The following is a 23,070-nucleotide window of genomic DNA, read 5'->3' as shown; positions in this document are numbered from 1 at the left end:
GGCATTGGTAAACTCCAACCATTTGTCGTTCTCAGCTGGTAGTCGAACGGCACAATCGTTGATAACGCCACAATCCACCTCATGGAACTGCAGCTTATCAATGGTTGGGAAGTAATGAAGGCATCTATAACAATAAAAAATTTCAAATATTTACAGTATATTATCATAATCGTAAAGAAATGTATACAGTTGTATATTAAAAATACTTACCGATCACAGATGTATTTCTTGTGCCCATCAGAATTGAGCTGTGAGTTAACGAGCCGGGATAAATTCTTGATCCACGCGAAGTGTCCAATTCCACATCCCGACACGTCTTCGATGTAAAGCAAGTTGAAGTGTCGCTCTTTCTTCTCCTTGCTCACGCGGACTGGTAGAATGACTTCCTCCTTCTCGCTATAGACATTGATTGAGAGATTATTCATCTTCTCAAATTTCCCAATCTGGTCCAACGTCATAGGGAAGTTGATGCCTTGGAAGTTGAATATCGTTGAATAATGCGGGTAAGAGGATGTGCGATCGCTGTTTTTTTCTGCTGGATAAAGTGCAGCAATCATAGCCCATCCAAAACACGCATTATCCGCCGATTTCACATTTACCACCGCTCTTTTCAACTGTATACGTTTCGCCAATGAAACGTGACATCCCGCCCGCAAAGCGTTGTACTTGTTGATGTTCACAGTTAAATTTGTTATTGATGTTAATGTCCAGCCACTGTCACTCTCCTGGAACTCCTCGAGCGATCTCAGAGTCGGCTCCACGACTCGCTTCCGATACCACTCACTCAAGTCCGATGTTGTGAAAAGTTCAACATTTCCCGTGTTGACACTTTTATTTGCCCGCTTATCGCCCACGGTAAACTCTCCGTTAAACGAAGTGTTCACTTTTATACTATTATATTTGCAAATATGAGCCTGCACTTGTTCTTCAACAAGCTCATACGCATCCAATAGAAACTTTCGTGGGTCGATATGATCACGATTAATCACAGCACCGGTTGACAAGCGATTTTCAAATGCGCTGTCAATTTCACGCCATGTTAATCCATGATCATTTAATCCTCCGCCCCAATGTATGAAGCGTTGGCGTGTTGCCTGCTTCAAACATTCGAGACGCAAGATTTGCGAAGTGACCGAGTGGTGATATCCCAGTCGCGGTCGTTTCGATCGAACTTGCTCCTCCAGCGATTCGATGAGGGTATCACACTGGTGTTCCCACACCAAAAATTGCTCCAACGTCCGCAGGAGAGTTGCTTGCATACGCAGCAATTGCTCGGTAGCGATGTCGACGGTGAGAGACATGATGCGCTGAACGAAATTTGACTCGAAATGTAACTGTTACGTCGTCTCAACAGAGTCTGAACCTTCCTCAAAATTGTTTCATTTTATATACGCTTTTTTTCGTTTCTGAGGTGGGGATGAGTAGGAGGGAGGAAAAATCTTGACTTTTCTGGAAACTCGAATGTGGTACCCAGGATCTAATCGAGGAAGTGCGGTTGACTTCAAAAATCCCTTCTTGCGCCTTTTGAGAAATGCCTCTGCAGGTTAAAAATGTGCAACACCAGACACATAAATCTGTCATTGAGCGAGTGCATCTCTGTAAAGATTTCTAGTCCAATGTGAACATTTTTTTTTCTCGGAAAACATTCTTCTAAACATCTCTCAAGTCAAAAGTTGGAGGGAAGGGCAGGTGCATTTTTAAAGAAATCTCATCACCATCTCACGAATGTAAAAATATGTAATATGGGACACATAAATTTCTCATTAGGGGTCTCCGTCACGGATTCCAATAATTGAGAGCACTTTTCTTCTCAACTGACTTTTCTTAAAACTCCGCAGGAAACATAAATCAGTCATTCGAGGGGGGGGGGGGGGGCATCCACGAGTTCTTTTTATTCCTGAAAATATACTTTGTCTATGCAATGCCGCAAACAGGACCGCTGCATCCCCTCTCCCCCTCTTTGTTACCCTGAGAACCTCCACACACCATGCAGCCCCCGCAATGCGCTTCCCCGTTGTCGCACTCCCCCTAAGAGCCCATCGGTTAAAACTGGTTTTGAAAACAGAAATCTTGTCGGAACTTGCACCACCTCAAGAATACAAAAAAATGTAACACAAAACACATAAATTTGTCATTAGTGTGACATGCAAACATCGTAGGTCACGGAGTCCGATAATTGAGATCATCTTTGGAAAGAGCACAAAATTTCGTCCAATACAATCTGATACCGGAAACATAAATCAGTCATTGGAGGGTGCGGTGAAAAAAAACCTTTGTCCCAAATTTTTTGTCTCTTCAAAGTGCCGCCGCACCCCCGCTGTCCGAGAACCTTCCCCCTCCACATACCATGCAGCCCCGCAACGGTCCCCGCGCTCCCCCGTCCCCGCTCCCCCCTGAGATCCCTGAGTTAGAACTGGTATAGCCTTACTACTGAGCCTTTATAAGTAAAATCTTTCACTTTCCTCTCCTTTTGGTGTTTGAACTCTAAATGTCGTGCTAACTTCGACTGCAAAGTGTTAGAGAATAAACAGAAGTCTTTCTTAGTTTCTCGTTTATCGATGTTTTGAGAACACTGAATTACCAATTTTCGAACATCAATAGGAGGTAAATTTGTCGAAGTATTCATACTCTGGTTCACTACGGATTCCGATGAAATATTTTTAGAATTGCCAGATTTCTCAATACTTGCGTCAGCAGTTGGAGTGTATTCGGGATCGTTTAATTCGTCATCGCTTTCAGAATTGTCATCATCAGTGCTATCGTGGATACTTTTTTCTGTATTCAAATCTACAGAAATATTTGGAAGATCTTGTTCGTTTTTATCAAGCTCGGTGTTTGACTTTGGATTCATACGATTATCCTTATAAAAATCGTTTTCTTCGTTGTTCTCAGAATTTACCTCGGGACTCTCGACAGAAACTTCAATCAGATTACTGTTTTTATCTGTTGTAATAATTATTCCGCCGTTATCGTTTTCGAAAGAATTTTCAAACCAACCACTGCCAACTACTTCTATTATATTTGCAACTTCGGATGGAGGAGCACTACTATCATGGGATACATTGCTTACTTTAATAGAGTTTGCATTAACTGTGGCAAAAATCATAGGTGATTCCAATGCTTCCGTAAGTAGAGACTCGGTATCATGCGGAATCGAGCAGGCAGTATCTTCAATAGTTTCCGTAATGGAGAGAATTCCAGAAAGTTCTGAGTCAAAAATCAATGACGTAATGCTGTCGTTTTTTTCAGTTTGTTGCTTTGGTTCGATAATGGACGTTGTATGCACCTCAGATGGTGTTCCAATTCTAGAATTATCCATGTCGGCAGTCGATGCAATAATTGCGTCATTTTTTTCTGTTTGTTGCGGTGATTCGGTGATAAAGGTAGTATGTGGATCAGTTATTGACGATTCAATTCTAGAATTATCCATGTCGGCTGTCGATAACATAATTTTGTCAGTTTTTCCAATTTGTTGTGATTCGATAATGGACGTTGTATGCACCTCAGATATTGTTACAATTCCAGAATTATCCGTGTCGACTGGCAATGTAATAATTGCATCATTTTTTTCTGTTTGTTGCGGTGATTCGTAAAGGACGTAGTATGCGGATCAGCTGTTGATGATTCAATTCTAGAATAATCGGTGTCGGCTGTTGATAAGATAATTTTGACAATTTTGTCAATTTTTTGTGATTCAATAATAGCAGTTTCTTGGTTGCAAATCTTTTCTTCATTATACTTATTTTGTTTTCCATTATCTGATTCACATTTTTGAAGTTTTCCTATTTCTTCATTGCTGATCTCTGAATCTAAAATTAATGAAAACACCGAATGTTATGCAGGCCGATAATCCAAGTACCGTTTCACAGGTTTCTTATCTAGTAGCTGTCAGGATTATTTTTCCATTGATAACGTACATGTATGGAAAATACGTATAAAAAATGTTCTTTTTCACATTGGAGAAAGTATCTTTTCCACGAAAACAAAAAATATTAATGCACGTTAATGTACGAAGATAATCAAAATTAATTTTAAAGGGGTCAATATATTTAGAGGGGAATAAATGTTGTCGATACGAAAATATTTGAGAACGGTTACAGAGAGTGTCCCTGACAGAAGTTTATATATTTCTATGTAATACGTAATATCGGTATGTTCATTCTCAATATTTTCTTATTTGATTTGTGCATTATAATTTTTGCCGTGAGATGAAAATTTATTTGAATTTGCAAAAAAAATTCTCAAAATGTCTTCAAACTATGTAAATGGTACAGAAAACAGTCGCGAAAAGTTATAAATGAACGTCATCAACCTACCCTATAATTTAAAAATGTCAATGCTTCCACAAGTGATACGTAAACGATACGATATTTTTCATACCTGAATTCGGAATCTCGAGGTTTTCAGAAATTGAATTTTTCGCTCGACAATTGCGTTCGTTTTGCAACTTTGTAATCGACGATCCACATTTGACTTTCGTATCGAGAAATTCATGGTCGTCAGAGCCGGTGATACTGTCGATGTTTGATTCACGATTTTTTTGTTCCTTCAGTTTTTCCAATTTGGCTTTCGAATCTAGAAGTGATAATTCATGCAAATGCCAATTTTTATCAAGGCCCACATTCTCAGTGCCATGTAGCTTCACAGCAGTCTATTTCCCCACTTGTATTTGTAAGAGTTAAAACTATAAACTTCCCCTAGGAAAAAAAAGGTTGGGACAAGTACATTGATGGTCCCTTGTTTGCTGATAATTCCATCCATAAAAAAAACTTTAAAAAAATTTTCTTTTTAAATTGTCAAAAAAATTATATTATAAAAAAAAATACAGAACAATTCGAAAAAATTTTCACAAATCTTGAAAAAACATTATCTGTAAAAAAAACTAATCTGTATCTATTTTTTAAAGTGTCAAACGAATCAAATAACAAGTAAAAAATAAAAACCGAACAATCGCGCTTGAAATCACTTTGGAAACCGATGCCTCATTCTTCTTATTTGATTTGAAGGGCTAAATCAATTAAAAAAAATTCCATCTAATTTACGTGCAGCATTAAAATTTATTATATCAATTCGAGGCCAAGTATTTTCTAATATTATTAAAAAAAGTTACCACTTGAGTTACGTGTAGCACTAAAATTTATGATATCAATCGGAGGACATGTAATTTATGAGTAACTCCGAATTTCAACATTATGGAATTGTTCTAAGAAGCTTTTAAATCCAAAAAAATCACATGCAAGCTAGTCATTTCTTACTCTATGGTGGCAAAGACTTATAAGAAAATCGATTCTTTTCAGACTTTCAGGAGCTTCTGATATTATTCACAATATTCGACGTCGATTGGATCGATACAAATTATGTTTAAATATGAGTTAAAAGTACTTGTCCGGCCCATCACTATTCATTCAAATAAAAATCAATCATAAAAAAACGAAATTGTACGGCAGAATCCGGTTAAAAATTTATTGACATGCGATTTATTATTAGTTTAATGTTTTTAATAATAGTATAGGTTAGTTATACCGAATGAAATTCGTTCACTGGAAAAAGTGAGAAGTAAAAATTGCCGTCATTCCAATACCAACTGGGGAGTTATTTTTGGAAGCTTGAATATATTTAATGTGCAAAATGTTTTTTATTTATCGATGCACAATAACATCCCTTGTATAGTACAGGACAATTCGTTTCCATTCTTATTAAATTAGTGCAATTAAGGGAATATTACTTGAAGATAACTCTCTAAATTCGCTCTGCATGAATATTGCTCGATCAGTTCTAGAGAAGCCCTGATTTTTATTTGAATAAACAATTTTAATGGAAAGTGATGGGCCGGACAAGTACTTTTAACTCATATTTAAACATAATTTGTATCGATCCAATCGACGTCGAATATTGTGAATAATATCAGAAGCTTCTGAAAGTCTGAAAAGAATCGATTTTCTTATAAGTCTTTACCACCATAGAGTAAGAAATGACTAGCTTGCATGTGATTTTTTTGGATTTAAAAGCTTCTTAGAACGATTCCATAATGTTGAAATTTGGAGTTACTCATAAATTATGTAACCTCGACTGATGAATGAAACCCGACGTGTTACTCGTGTAGTCCAAAAAATAAATGCTCGATGATTTATAAGAAGTTGTTCGATCTATTCTCTGGAAACTTGCTTCAATAATGAGCAATTCATTACTAAAGGTTATAAAAAAAAACTATTTCAAACGTAATGAATAAAAAAAATGGATCTGTTAAATCTTGGTAATGTATGAAAAACATTTGGTTCAAAGGAACAAAAGGTTGTCAAATAAATGCAAAAGGGACGAGTACATCGGATGACGAATAGACAAAATTTTTAACATAATGGTATGTAAAAAAAATTACGAAACCAACTGTGTTTGAATAAAACAATTAAGAAAAGCTTTCACAAATCATGAAAAAACATTATATTAAAAAAAATAAAAATCTGGAATTATTTTGTAAAGGAAAAAAAAAATCAAATAGAACGTGAAAAATTCATTCTTACGGGAAGTATCCGGAACTTGAGAAAGTTCTAAAACTTGCTTCAAATGAGCAATTCATTACTAAAGGTTATAAAAAAACCATTTCAAACGTAATGAATAAAAAAAATGAATCTGCTAAATCCTGGTAATGTATGAAAAACGTTTGGTGTTCAAATGAACAAAACGTTGTCAAATAAATGAAAGTGACGAGTACATCGGAAGGCGAATGAAAAAAATTAAAAACATAATGGTATGTAAAAAAAATTATGAAACCAACTGTAAATAATTTCAACAACACAATTAAGAAAAGCTTTCACAAATCGTGAAAAAAATATTATATTTAGAAGAAATACAAATCCGTAATTATATTGTAAAGGAAAAAAAAATTCAAATAGAACATGAGAAATTCATTCCTACGGGAAGCATCCGGAACTTGAAAAAGTTCTAGTGAATCAAAAAGTTACCAAAAAATCGCATCAAAGGTAAAAGTCATTTGTTACTCTATGGTGACACATACTTAGAAGAAAATCGATTCTTCTCAGACTTTCAGGATCCCTTGGTATTCACAATATTCGATGTCGATTTCGTGTCGGTACAAATTATGTTTAAATATGTGCTAAAAGTACTTGTCCGGCCCATCACTTTTTATTCAAATTGCTCATTCAAATAAGAATCAAACTAGACCTTAATTAATGTATTATTTTTATGGAACTAGTATTAACGCTGCCGTTACACGCCCACCTGAATTCGAACATCATCTCATATATGCTCGGCGGCAACTATTTCTTCGCAACAATTCACTCATGTTTTTATGTTGATTTTAACAAAGTGCAATTGTGTATGTGATAATAAAAAAAAACGAGATTATACAGACGAATCCTCTCGAAAATTTATTAAAATGTGATTTATTATCAGTTGAATATCTTCAGTAATTGAATAGGTTAGTTGCTATAACAAATAAAATTCGGTTGAAGAAGGAAATGTGAAGTAAAAATTGCCGTCATTTCAATATAAACTGGAGAGTTAATTTGGAAGCTTGACAATTTTTATCGTCCGAAGGGTATTTTTTTCATCAATACACAATAATATCTCTTGTATATTACAAAAAAATTGAATGCAATTAAGTTAAAATCTCTTGGAGATAATTTTCTCAATTCCCTCTGTAGGCATACATATGATCCATTAGATCTAAAAGAGCCCTGATTTTTATTTGAATGAGCAATTTGAATGAAAAGTGATGGGCCGGACAAGTACTTTTAGCACATATTTAAACATAATTTGTACCGACACGAAATCGACATCGAATATTGTGAATACCAAGGGATCCTGAAAGTCTGAGAAGAATCGATTTTCTTCTAAGTATGTGTCACCATAGAGTAACAAATGACTTTTACCTTTGATGCGATTTTTTGGTAACTTTTTGATTCACTAGAACTTTTTCAAGTTCCGGATGCTTCCCGTAGGAATGAATTTCTCACGTTCTATTTGAATTTTTTTTTCCTTTACAATATAATTACGGATTTGTATTTCTTCTAAATATAATATTTTTTTCACGATTTGTGAAAGCTTTTCTTAATTGTGTTGTTGAAATTATTTACAGTTGGTTTCATAATTTTTTTTACATACCATTATGTTTTTAATTTTTTTCATTCGCCATCCGATGTACTCGTCACTTGCATTTATTTGACAACGTTTTGTTCATTTGAACACCAAACGTTTTTCATACATTACCAGGATTTAGCAGATTCATTTTTTTTATTCATTACGTTTGAAATGGTTTTTTTATAACCTTTAGTAATGAATTGCTCATTTGAAGCAAGTTTTAGAACTTTTTCAAGTTCCGGATACTTCCCGTAAGAATGAATTTTTCACGTTCTATTTGATTTTTTTTTTCCTTTACAAAATAATTCCAGATTTTTATTTTTTTTAATATAATGTTTTTTCATGATTTGTGAAAGCTTTTCTTAATTGTTTTATTCAAACACAGTTGGTTTCGTAATTTTTTTTACATACCATTATGTTAAAAATTTTGTCTATTCGTCATCCGATGTACTCGTCCCTTTTGCATTTATTTGACAACCTTTTGTTCCTTTGAACCAAATGTTTTTCATACATTACCAAGATTTAACAGATTCATTTTTTTTATTCATTACGTTTGAAATAGTTTTTTTTTATAACCTTTAGTAATGAATTGCTCATTATTGAAGCAAGTTTCCAGAGAATAGATCGAACAACTTCTTATAAATCATCGAGCATTTATTTTTTGGACTACACGAGTAACACGTCGGGTTTCATTCATCAGTCGAGGTTATATAAAACATAAATGTACTTGTCTCCAATTTTTTTACAGCACTCATGCTGTTTTCACGGTTTGATTTGACTACTTTTTGTGCACTGTGAACTTGAAAAAAATTCACAGGCCATGTTACGACACAACTATTAAAATTAATTCATTTTTTTGTTCGTTCCAAGAAATACACATAACTATTCTTGGCGTTTCTCGGCCAACTTCTTTTTTCGACCTTAGCATCATCAGCAAAAACCCATGACGTATCAGATTTTAACATGTTCGTATAATGCCCTTCAAATACTGTTCGATCATGATGGAAAATAGCACTATGGACTTTATATTTTTCGCCGCAAACAGTAACTACAGCGGATGGAATACCTTTAATACTAAAATCAATCTTTGAAAGTTTCATAGTTTTTTCATCTATAGATAATATTAAAAGTTGAAGAATCAAAACGCCTTGAACAGTTGATAGCGAAGTTTTTGTTAAGAGTGTTCCCATTCCGCCACAAGCATTGCACTGATGACCTTCAATCGGATTCCACTGAGACAAACTATGTTCGATTAATTCCTGTAAAGTAAAAGCTTTTTTAACACGCGGAAAGCTCAAAACTAGTATATTATTTGCTTGTTCATCTGTGGTCGTATATTGACAAGCTTTACATCGAACTTTAATAATCAATTTATGTTCTACAGCATTTTGAAGTAAATCAGATTTTTTGCAGATTCCCATGAAAAATTCAGAAACGTCGTGGTGTTTTTTTTTGAATAAACGATTCTCCTACATATTCTCTTACAACGCATGAACTCACTGATTTATTTCTTTCCACATAAGACCGAAGTAAAAGAGGTATAGGATTTTCTTTCTCCTCCGAAGTTCTGAAAAATTCTTCCCTAAGAGGTTTGCAATTGAAAATACATTGTATAATAGAATTAGCATAACACGAAACACCATCCGTATTGGTTAATCCGTTAATAGACCAGGAGCTCATATTTTTCCATTCACTTGCCGCTGATTGACACTCCATAACATTTTTGGATATAGCCCAAACAAAATCTGGAATTTTGGGAGCCCATTGTTTGGCAAACTTTATGAGGACAAGATCTGTACGAAACTTCTTTCTGAGACGATTGTATTCCCTTATAGCTAACTCATCTGCTTTTACAGAATGGGGATCGAAATTGATTAAATGTAGTCCGTCTAAGGTAGTAACACGAGAAAGACCGACATAAGTCTGTCCACAAGTGAATATAGAATTTCCTGCATTATAATTATTACCTATCAGTGTATTCGGAAAAATTTTTAATTAATAAAATAGATTTTTAGTTTCCCTACCTTGGAAATTTTTTAAAAAATTCCCTGCCTCATTGAAAGAGAAAAATATATCAAATTACGGCTAATAAAAATTCCAGATAACGCGATATTGAAAATCCAACTTACACAGAATTAGTTTTTTTGAAAAATCATTTTATTATACATTAAAGTTGTTTTAAGTACTATACAGCCAAACAAACATGCGCGCGCATATTTTATTTCCAACTTAAATTTTACTTTGTTCGATTAAAAATCATCAATACTTTCGAATAGTCTGTTATGCGGTTACAAATTCAGCGCCATTTTCTAAATTATCAAGAATTCCATCAACGCCCTCATAAATTTCTTCTCCAACCCCATTGACTCCTGAATTAACGAGTCAGAGCAAATTTCAAAATGGACCATATTTTTTACCAAAATACAATAAGCAAACTCGTTTCTGAAAAACACGATGAACCAAGCCACAAGTCCGTAACTTCTTATCAGCAACAACGAGGAAAACTGCAAAAAACGTAAATATATATATATATATATATATAAGTGTTTCAAACCATGATTGCAATAATTTCCATCATCGACTAATTCGTAGCGTTAAACTTGGATACTGACTTACCTTGAGAAACACTTGAATCAATGGTTTTGTCTTGGCAAGAGCAACACGAAAAATGACCAAGCAATTTGGACGGAATTCTCACAGCGAAAATCCAGAAATATTTTTTTTTTAACTGAAATAGAATACAATTAATCACATAATGATGACTTCGTTTCTCATTCAATTTGATAGAAAACTACAAAAAAATGTATATAAATATACCTGAATCGAAATTTCATTCTCTGTAGTATCGCACCTTCCAGAACTGAAAAGTTCTAACATATTCCCAACGAGTCTGACCCAAGAATCTCATTCCCAGTATCCACTCATTTGAAGCCCTTGGCTCAAGGAATACCTCCATATCAATCACTTGAGATCACGAAATCTGGACAATCAAGACTTTGAGCCATATATTTCCATGGAACGCTTGAGACTGTAAAACCGTGTTGACCAACCAAACTGAGGTCATGGAAAAATCACACCGTGTCCATTTGAATCAAAAGAGTTTTATCAGGAAACACCGCTTCCACTGTAATAAAAAAAAATTTTTATTGCAATTTCATCTTCATCTATACTATTAAACTGAACGAGTTTATAGGGCTTGTGGTTTATATTCTGATTGAGGATCAAATTTTGATACCTTTATCTCAGATTTGCTGGTCCGTAACAAGTTCTGACACTTTAGGAACCTCTACGCTTGGACCATTGCGACAATCTTCAAAACCAAAAATGAAAAGGAACAGCAACAGACCGCTTCCACATTTCATTAGCACTGGAGATAAAAGATTCTGTAACCAGAAAATTACTATTATATTGAAAAATTATTCTACTTACTCAAAAGCATTGTCACCGGAGCCTGCAAGTATACTCACCCGCACTTGATCTTTCTTCATTTTCTTTGCAGATCAACGTTGATCCAAACCTCAAGAAATCTCTATCCGAAAGGAACCAAAATTTTATCTCGGTCTTCTGACTGGCAGTCTTCTAGTATGAAACTTTAACGCTGTTCATTGCAATTTCATCTTCATCTCTACTATTAACTTGTGGTTTAAATTCTGATTGAGGATCAAATTTTGATACCTTTATCTCAGACAACAAAATTTTTGCTGGTCCGTAACAAATTCTGACACTTTAGGAACCCGTGGACTTGGACCATTGCGACAGTCTTCACAACCAAAAATGAAAAGGAACAGCAACAGACCGCTTCCACATTTCATTAGCACTGGAGATAAAAGATTCTGTAATCAGAAAATTACTATTATATTGAAAAATTATTCTACTTACTTAAAAGCATTGTCACCGGAGCCTGCAAGTATACTCACCCGCACTCTATCTTTCTTCATTTTCTTTGCGGATCCAAAAATTTTTGTTAATCCAGAAATTCAGAATACGGACCAACTCAAGAAATCTCTATATCCGGAAGGAACCAAAATTTTATTTCGGTCTTCTGACTGGCAGTCTTCTGCGTATGAAACTTTAACTGTTGAAAACACAATCTTGGATTTCGACCTCTATTTCGCTTTTTTTCATCTTTACTTTGGATAAACTTCCGAAAGCTGATAACCGTATTTTGAGCTGAAATTTGGCACACAGCTCCGTTTTGATATGACAAGACTTCTCTCCAAAGAATTTTTGGCGCATGTGAATATTTTCCGAGATATTGAATTTTTAAAATCATTTTTGAGCATGGTTATATATATCCGTATAGCAAGATATCTCTCACGCGTCCAATATTTCCACCTTTCCTACTCATAACACACACGCACGCACGCACGCACACACACACACGCACACACGCGCAATTGAATCTTTGGTTATGCCAAAATGATTCGATAAGTCTGGAACATCTTTGAATTTGTATGCAAACTGACACATCTTTGGATATGCATGCGGTCAATTTAGACTGGTAATTAAAAAAAAAAGATGCCCACTACTGCCCATAACACGCTGCGACGAATAAACAAAAATTATAGTAGCTGAGCTCTTTTTTGGAAACTGAAGTTACGAAAACATTCAATGTAAACCATCATCAAAAAAAAGATTGATGCCAACAACTGCACGCGATAAATAAATAAAAAAGTGAGAGGTGAACTGTTTTTTTTTGTTGCGAGATTAAATAAAAAATCAATCTAGAATGATGATTAAAAATAAAAAATAAGTTCACAATGAGCATAAGTGTGCTCTGATAAATAAACAAAAAACTAGGACTGCTTTTTTTAGAAAAACTAAACATAAGGAAATAGTCGATTTAGATCGATTTAGATAAAAAAAAACAAGCTGACAACTAGCACAACTGTACTACAATAAATAAACAAAAAAATAAAAAGTGAACTGCTCACATTTGACTATCTGAAGTTAAAAAACAGTCGATTTAACCTGATAATTAAAAAAATAATAATAATAAGCTCACAACTAGCACAATTGTGCTACCATGTGCTACGATAAATAAACAAAAATAGAAGGTAAACACTCATCTTTAAAAAACTCCGATCAAGAAAACAGTCGATTTGGTCTGACGATTAAAAAAATGAAATAAGTTCATACCTGGCATAACTATGATACTATAAATTAACAAAAAAATTGGGAGGTAAATTACTCGTGTTGAACCATCTACAGTAAAAAAAAACAAACGATTTAGACGGATAATTAAAAAAAAAGAAATAAACTCGCAACTTGTGCTACGACAAATAAACAAAAACGTAGAAAGTAAACCACTCCTTTTTGAGAAACTGACAATAAAGTCAAGAAACTAATTATCTGAGACTGACAATTAACAAAAAGTCGAAAAGATCCACAAGTACACAAAATTATCGTACGCGAATAAAAAACAAAAAATAAGAAGTGAACTGCTCCTTTTTAACTATCTGAAGTAAAAAAAACACCAGATTTACATTAGTAACTTGAAAAAAAAACGAAAAAGCCTACACGTGTATAAAACAGTATTACGATTGTTGCACAAACAATTAGGAAATGAACTGCTCGCATTCAGTATCAAATTGACAAGCTTAGATAACCAAGCGACAAACAATAAAATGAAAGATGAGACGTCCTGATGGAGCAATAATATACGAAAATAGACCCAGATTTTCATTTACCGGGATAGCAACGTTTAATATCAACCAATAACTGGTTAAACGGATCTTTTTTAAATTTACGAACGCGACGACGCCACAAAAATTCACATAAGTGATCAGCAATGGAAGTGGAATGAACCCCGCCCCGCGATAATTCCCGACGCATGAACCTCCAAGACGACTCAATATCTTGAGTATGCACTCCTGTTTCCGAGTCAACAAACTCTAGTGAATGATTAACAGTAGCATGATTGTACCCATGCTTACTCAAATCGATATACCCTTTCCAGCAGTCGGTGTGAATCGTTGTTCCAACGGCAACGTGTTTTTGTATTAGCTGCAAAAGGGTATCGCGATCTCTTTTATTTTGTGGACAAATTTCCAATCGATAATTCTCTGGATGACCTTTATGAATCATGCCGAGAATCCAATGACCTTCTACGACACGACCTCGTTCATATTTGCGCCGACCAATCTTACACTCATCAATCTCAACAATCTCACCTACACCACCAATGAAGCCTTCCTCTGCAAACTGCTCGTCGAGAGCAACCATGTACACCTCTCGACAAAACGAAAAACGATCAGCTACGGTTTCTGAAGAAATGGTTTCCCCATCACTTGCTATGGAACATTCTCGAATAGTTTGAGCAAATGTCAAGTGAATAGCAAAGCAATACGTAATGTATATGCAAGCTTTTGGGGAAACATGACACTTCTCGAACCACGTATTTTCCGCAACAGTTGCTCCATGAAAATATTTCCCTTTCTGAAAGCATACGAAACGACCACAATGCATCTCAGATTCACGAAGAATCATATTTTTTTTATGCTTCTTACAGTATCGAGAATCTGGAATTAAACCGACATCTCTCAACCATTGCAACGTTCTTGACCGGTCGATCAAAATTGTCGAAAGTTTATTAAAATTGTAAAATTCTTCCATCTTCACTTCCTGATTGTACACAAACGATAAATAAAGAATTTAACAGCAACAGACAAGGCTGTAAGAAATAAATTCGGTTCGCTAGCACAGGGAAGCAAAAAATCAGGCGAAAAAATGAAGCTCAGTTTCATTCAACAATACTATACTCAACAAGAAAACACTTCAACACTTCATTCAACAAGTGAAACTAAAAATCGAAATAAAATGAAAACACCCGTGTTAAATAACAGGAACAAGTAGGAATCGTACAAATGAAGCATTGTGTGGATAAAGATATTCAACGCATTGAAAAACGACACGAATAAACTCCCAAAAAAAATTAATCGAATTTAGAGCTCAGAATAGTACTTCTTTTTAACAATATGACCTCCTCCAAAAGGACATTTTGTAACTCGCAATATTTACCGAAATACTGAGTTTTAAAGTTGTTATTCAAACTCGAGCAAGTATATCTATATCGCTTGTCAGACTCAACCAGTATCCCTACTCCACTAATGAATTATAACAATTATCAAAGTGACCATGTCAAAAAATTGACCATAATAAAAAAAACAAAACATAAAATTCTAGATTGTTCGGTCTCCCCAGCGCAAAGCGCCGGGAAGACAGAATTTTTAGGAAAAAATCCCAGGAAGCGACTATATCACTTAGAAATTCCGTTCAAGCAGCATTCTTTTCGGTGAACGTCCTACTCTTAAGAAAAAAATATATATTAGTGATAAACTCAAATTGAGCTCAGCTGGAAGCCATCATCTAAACCATTGAATCAACCAAATTTTACTTGTTTTTAAAATTCTCCTAAACTTACCGGGTTAACTGACTTTTTCATTTTTATAATTCAATACAAACATTCAATTAAAGGATTACATATGGAAAATTTTACTTATTAGAAATAATTTTTTTTCATATGTCAATGATATTGATTACTATAAATCTCAACTATCAGCAGTGCGGTATGACGAGACTGAAGCGATAGAATTACCTTAAAAATATGATTATTCTGAATTGTTTTCAAACATTTTCTGACACCCATTTGTGTAATTTATTTTGTTTAAATATGAGAATGATTTATTCATATCCACTGACTATTCGTGAATAACCTAAAAATGGATCGTACAATAAGTGTCATGACATATGTATAAATTATAGATTCATGTAATGGTAGTTTTGAGGACTTTTTTCGTATATACTGGTTGTTTTGAGGACAAATGGTGGTTTTGAGGACAGTCCTCAAAACAACCATTCATTAGTTTCATGGATGGCAAACGTTGCGCTCCTTGGCTGGGCTACTTCGGGGATTTTTTCCTTAATATTTATTTTTCAATTTTATTTTAATAATAATAATAATAATAATAATAATAATAATACTTTTCAAGAATTTTTTTCTTTTATTTTTTTAATTTGAACAAAGAAAAAAGAAAATTTTTAAAAAGTAAATGGGTGGGTCTCCCCGGCGCTTCGCGCCGGAGAGACGGAATTTTAAGGAAAAAATCCCCGGAGTAGCCCAGCCAAGGAGCGCAACGTTTGCCATTCATGTAGCCTTCAAAACGACGATTAAACGTACTTATATAACTACACTTATTTATTTCATTTGAGGATAATTTTTTATTAATGACTGTTGATAACTACATATAAGTTGCTTCCAAAAAAGCAATTTATTTGAATCAACTCCACTTTTTATAAAATTTCCCAATGGCCTACAACAGCTAATATTTCCAAGTATTTTGCATTTTTGAGCTACTAAAGGTCGCCACTGCTGACTTGCACGGAGCGAATAGTCTCGGCGAGAACCACGGGCTGTCAATGCGTACCTGTCCCGAGACTCTACCGAGTCACTTGATATGCGACGAAAACACTAGCGGAGTGGGAATACCGACCGAGCGAAACAAGCAATATAGATATACTCGCTCGGGTTTAAACAGCAACTTGAAAATTCAATATCTCGGAAAATATTCAAATGCGCCAAAAATCCTTTGGAGAGAAGTCTTGTCATCTCAAAACGAAGCTGTGTGCCAAATTTCAGCTCAAAATTCGGTTATCAGCTTTCGGAAGTGCACCCTTTACTTTTTTCACCATTTCCACTAAACATTGTCCTGCTTTTAAATAGTCGGTGAATAGTCGGTGAAAACTGTTACATTCGCGATCTTTCTTTTATATCACGGAAATATATATATATATATACTTGTACTACAGAGAACTGTCAAACGCGATCTTTATAACCTCATTCATTTAACAACACACCATACGTCATATCACGAAATATATATAAGTATATACTTGTATTATGGCACCAGAAAAAAAATATATAGGTATATAAAATGTATTATGGCACCAGATTTGTCACTAAAAAAAAACAAATAAACATCAAAAATGTGTGCGAAAATCCGACCCATTTTTTGATGCTATTAAAAAATAAATAATTAATATCTCTTCAACGCGTTAAGCTACAGAGTTCGAAGAGGTCGCGATCGAAAGAAAAAAAAAATAAAAAATACGTTAACTTATAATATTCTCTGGAATACTATAGTTAATTAATTATTAAAGAAACAAATTTTGAAAATTTTCGAAAACAATTGGAAACGCTATCGCTCCGGTAAAGAGTCTCTGGCAGCAACTCGTCATGTCATGTTGTTGTTATAAATGTACTTGTCTCAGAGTCGCTGCCGCGACTCTAGATACGATTCCTATATAGTTGTCACGCCTCGCAAAAAGAAGTGAAATCAGTAAATATTAAAACTTCAAAAAGTAAAAAAGGCACGTCAAGTATTAAAAGGTCGTGACCGTCGTCGTTTTAAATGATTTTCTATATTAATTCGCATTGTCAATAAATAAATTTAAAAAAATGTTTAACTGCGAAAAAATATGAGATCTATTGTAACATATACAGTGAATGAATTACGTTTCCTGTAGGAATTCTGAATTTTGGAAATAAAAAAAAATGAGATCATTTTCTAACGTAGCCAAGTACAGTGAATAAATTAAGATTCTTGTGGAATTCATTCGTGTACACTTTTAGCCCTAATCCCTCACTTATTCAGAAAAATTTTCCAGCAAACGTCACAGAGCAACAAAGGTTTCTCGAATGTTTCTGCAATTATTAAGAGATTATCATCTGTTTTTATGCTAGCTCGGGTTATAAACTTAAAACAGTTTACGCGTACAAGTGCATGCATTGTATCTATACGATGTACTGCACAAATTCATTTTCAACATTATGTCAGGGGGTGAATCATCCCCATGTAATAGGGGTGCATAAGAAGTTGAACATGTCATATAGGTTATTTGACATGCAGAATATTTTGCAATTGGTTTCGTTTCGATCGGATGAGTGCTTCTATATGAAACACTCTACCAGACGCAAAACATGCCCAACTTTGGGGGTCGATTTCACCCCTTAAAAATCACTTTCAGCCAATAAAAAAAATACGTGTCTCTTATTTTTCGATGGACTATAACATATAAAAAAATTATCAAAATCGGAGGGGGACACTAAAGTACCTTTCCTTGTTAGATGCAATAAAAAGTAATCGGAAGATGAAAATCGAAAAAAAAACTGTTAAGGTTTTCGGTCGAGCCATTTTTTCGTGAGAATTATAATACATTTATCTGTGTATATCAATTTAAACAAATCTATATTGTAATGAGTATATTAAATAAATGAATGAGAATAAAAAAATCAACTAATTGTAAATAAAAATATGTAAATATATTTTTTCTCCATATACATTATATTTCCTTTCGTTATACATTGATTTTTGGTTGTATGTAGTTGCCATGTGTTCTGTTCCACGTGTACGTGTTGCGAATGAAATAAAAATATGGAAATAATAAATCGTCATATATAATTTGTTCAAATAATTTTTAGTAAATTGTTGCATTTTCATCGAGGTTAAATTATATATTTAGTGTTTATTAGTGCGTCGTTAAATAATAAAATAATATATGCGATTACATTTTCGTGTTTTGATTTTTTTTTTTTTTTATTCTCTTTCGAAAATTTTTATATCTCTTTCGAAAAAGAATCTTGTTAAATAACAAGTCAACATTTTTCTTCTTCACTTAATTCCTTTTTTTCTTTTTAAATATTCAAACTTGAAGTGTGATTTTTGTTTCATTCTTTCCAATCAACAATATTCCCATATTCACCATGATTTTCAAAACTTATAGTGATTTCAGGTAAGATTAATAATATATATAGGGTAATATGGGGCAAAATGGACACTGTGTCCGTTTTGCTCCGTAAAGTTGAATTTCGGGGCAAAACGGTCTTTTCCGAAACTGAAATTTCATAAAACACATAAAATTTTTTTTCGGTTCCAAATCATGTCCTGACCGTAAATCATGGTAAATTGTTGAATTTCACGGTGATAACCCCAAAAAATTCAAGTTTCAGAGCAAAATAGATTCCAAACTACTTTCTCACTATCCATCCGCTTTTTCAACTCAGACAAGACAAAATCCTGCATTGACGCCGTGGTGAGCGCGCAATTTGCAACGTTACACTCAGAACAATCCCTGAAGAATCCACAAAAATATTTTGGTAGAAAATCCTACATTGACGCCATATATAGAGGTAAGCAAACTATTTACAATTTTACGCTTAGAACAATCCGCAAAAATATTTTGGTAGAATTGCAAATTTCCGATGCGCAAAAAAGATTCAGTGGATACGAAGCCCACTCTCCTTATGAAATGAGTGGATGTTCATTTTTCCCAAATTTTTGTTGGCAACAAAAACGCTCTCAGGATTTGCCTCATTTTTTTTCATTTACATTCAAGGAATAGAGCCTTCTTAATCCCATTTGTTTTCCCATATTACCGAGTTGACATCCTATTCGGAAACAGTCGCTTGGAACGGCTGCATTTAAAAAAATGTCGATTTTTCGATTTTTATGCCTCTTAGAGGCTGTGTCCGTTTTGCCCCGAAAATTTTTTTTGTTGAAATTCCCGAAACTAGGACTGCAAATCGATTGTGGGACTCCAATATAGTGCGGACACCAAATATACCCCAGCACGATGGACCCAGAGTTGATTTTTCGCATGACCCAAAAACATGAACTAAATGCGATTTCAAGATTTGGCTCATTTATCTTTCTTTCATGCCAAGGTGTGGAGGCCGTTCCGTTTGTTATATTGCTGAGTTGACATTCTATTCGGAAACAGTCGCTTGGAATGGTAGTATTTCGAAAAATGTCGGTATTTGGATTTTTATGCCTCTGAGGGGCTGTGTCCGTTTTGCCCCGAATTTTTTTTTACGAAATTCGGGAAACAAGGACTGGGCATCGATTTTGAAACTCAAAAATAGATGAAAGACTATATACTCATCAATGAAACTTGCTTAAATCCTCAAGTGTTCATTTTGCCCCATGGTACCCTATATATATCTATACAAAATCACAAAATTATTTCGACTTTAAAAAAAAAAAAACAATTGGTTGATGTAAGTCAAATTTCTTTGAAAAGAGTATTTATTTTGTTACTATTGTAAAAATAATAATTGAAAGTATTGTGAGTTTATATAAGTGAGTGATGATAATACAAGTGAAAGAGCAGATAATCAATTGAGTTATAGACCAAGAAAATGAGTTGATATTAAAAAAGATGTTTGAAAAAAATAATGTTTGAAAGAAAGTAGTCAAAGCCAATCTTTTTATATTCTTATATCATTTTGGGCACATGGATGCGTTACTGAGTCAATAAAGCAATGAGTCAGTGTACGAGTGCATTATTTTCCATAATTATTTTATTTTATTAATATATCTGGATTAATTCTCCAACAGGTAAGTTTTGATAGAGTTGGAGGGAGGCCTTCGATGAACTACAGAAAATACTTTTAGATATCTTTGGGTTTTTCGACATTCTACTTAAGGATGTTCAGGTAAAAGCTATCTGTGGAAAAACTTAAAAAAAGTAAAACTACTGCCAAGTATTAAAAGTTCGTACCTTACGTAAAACACTCTTCATCATGTCCGAACCAAAATGCTGTTATTTTTTGTCTTCCAAAAAGGAATGATATCTGTGGAAAAACTTCAAAAAAGTAAAAATAACGCCAAGCATTAAAAGTTTGTACCATAAGTAGCACTTTTTATTAAGTTTGAACCAAAATATTGTTTGGGTTTGTTTTCCAAAAAGAAATGATATCTGTGGAAATACTTTTTTTTAAAGTAAAAATAACACCAAGTATTAAAAGTGCGTACCTTAAGTTAAAAACAAAATTCAAAAATCAATTCTAAAAGTGAAGCTTATAAAAAAGGAATAGAAAAATTAAAAAATATCTTATCGCATGCGAAATTTCTACTCTTGAATTTGAGAATTGAACTTGCTGAATGAATAAGGGAAATCATTACTAAATAAGGGAAATCGTTACTATGGCTTGGAAAGAAAAAAATCCTTATCCCATGTGAAGTGTTTACTCTATAAATTGATTTATCGAACTTGCCGAAAATAATCGAAATCGTAACCATTGCTTGTAGCTAAGAATCAGAAGCTTTCAATTAATGCCTGCAGTGGTTGGTATTATCGACCATACATCGTTATTTGTGGCGATTGATCAGAGTTCTGACGGTTCCGGGACCGCTGTGGAGCTGCAAAGACAACATAAAAACTTGGCGTGCATGGTTAAGTAAAAAAGCACGGCGAAGGAATATCTCGTTGTTGTCATCAACAGTCGCAACATGCACGGGGAAAGTAACAACATGACGTCATGCATTGAAAAAGAAATCATCGTTAACCGTGCCGTATTTCTTCATCATGGAATTTTATATCCATTCTTCATCCCGCGATCCTTTCCTACTCTGCACCAGTTAGACCGAGGATCATCCTCTCCATTCACCATACATCTTCCATTTATTTCCAATCTTTTCCATACATTTATCTTCCAAGCCACCGACCCAGTTTATCCCAAACGTTCAACGTTTTACTCGATCTCTCTCTTCTATTCGATCAAAATACACATTTTTATTGTGTTTCCACATCGAACGACAATCCTATTTGCGTAGCTTATTCTAAGTTCTTCTAAATGATGTAAATTCGATATCTTCCCGGGCTTTTTTACTTAACCATGCACGCCAAGTTTTTATGTTGTCTTTGCAGCTCAACAGCGGTCCCGGAACCGTCAGAACTCTGATCAATCGCCACAAATAACGATGCATGGTCGGTAATACCAACCACTGCAGGCATTAATTGACAGCTTCTGATTCTTGGCTACAAGCAATGGTTACGATTTCGATTATTTTCGGCAAGTTCGATAAATCAATTTATAGAGTAAACACTTCACATGGGATAAGGATTTTTTTCTTTCCAAGCCATAGTAACGATTTCCCTTATTTAGTAATGATTTCCCTTATTCATTCAGCAAGTGCAATTCTCAAATTCAAGAGTAGAAATTTCGCATGCGATAAGATATTTTTTAGTTTTTCTATTCCTTTTTTATAAGTTTTACTTTTAGAATTGATTTTTGAATTTTGTTTTTAACTTAAGGTACGCACTTTTAATACTTGGCGTTATTTTTACTTTAAAAAAAAGTATTTCCACAGATTATAAATACCTAATGCAGCTTTACAGTTGACATCGTACAAGGCATAACCTTCAACTCCCAGAGTTTTTCTTGACGTGTTCACTTTTTTGACCGCTGAACACTTGTTGCACCGTATACTGAGAGTCGAAGCTAATCCACGTCTCAATTCGGATTCGATGAACGCCAGCCAAAACGGTTCTGAACAACTTTCACATTGCTGTTGTTCGGCAAGATATGCAATGTCAACTAGACGAGTACCGAGCACATTGCATACTGGCAGTGATTTAATTTTACTCGCCTCAAAACGAGCCTTTTTTCTAACCCGCTCTTTTTCATTGTACTGTTTTAAAACAGCATTACTGTTTGAACGGTGAATTATTTGAGTTTTTTTTTGTAAAGCGACCTGTTGAAGCACGGGACCGCTCCATCTCTTTACAACAAAACTTGCGAATGCAATCTAGTAACTAATATGTGAGGTTAGGATCGTTCGCTCCCTAACGTACAGAACTAGTCAAGTTGAATCTTCGTCATTAATTATTAACTTATTATTTAAACGCTTTGAAGAAGCTTATAATAATTTGTTATGCAACAAATAAATTTATTGTTCGGTGTCCGAGAGTTTGGCATTACCGAGTGGGGAGTCCGTTGGTGGCCGCGTCTGATTGGCTCGCGTTGACAGTGATGCCGGCTCTCGAGCGAGCCAAGCGAGAGCATTGGGTTGAAGGGCAGTGGTTCCGGGTCTTCGGTAGAGGAAACAACGGAGCGAGAGGACCCGAGGTCCTCTCACATACAACGCACACATTATACATACACGCAAGGCGAGAGGACCCGAGGTCCTCTCA

At 34.5% G+C, this 23,070-nt stretch overlaps 1 protein-coding gene across 1 annotated transcript; it reads right to left on the bottom strand.

Moving 5' to 3' along the window:
* Window positions 1-3,304: 3,304 nt before the first annotated feature.
* Window positions 3,305-23,030, bottom strand: LOC122411376 (uncharacterized). Its single transcript, XM_043420123.1, has 4 exons — window positions 22,859-23,030; window positions 22,259-22,474; window positions 4,381-4,575; window positions 3,305-3,809 (listed from the first exon to the last, which is right to left on the bottom strand). The coding sequence occupies exons 1-4, from the start codon at window positions 23,028-23,030 to the stop codon at window positions 3,514-3,516; spliced, it is 879 nt and encodes a 292-aa protein (XP_043276058.1). The 3' UTR covers window positions 3,305-3,513.
* Between the last annotated feature and the right edge of the window lie 40 nt (window positions 23,031-23,070).

Source organism: Venturia canescens, chromosome 5 (genome assembly GCF_019457755.1).
Source record: "Venturia canescens isolate UGA chromosome 5, ASM1945775v1, whole genome shotgun sequence".
Classification (NCBI taxonomy): Eukaryota; Metazoa; Arthropoda; class Insecta; order Hymenoptera; family Ichneumonidae; genus Venturia; species Venturia canescens.
This window is presented reverse-complemented; position numbering and strand designations above follow the sequence as displayed.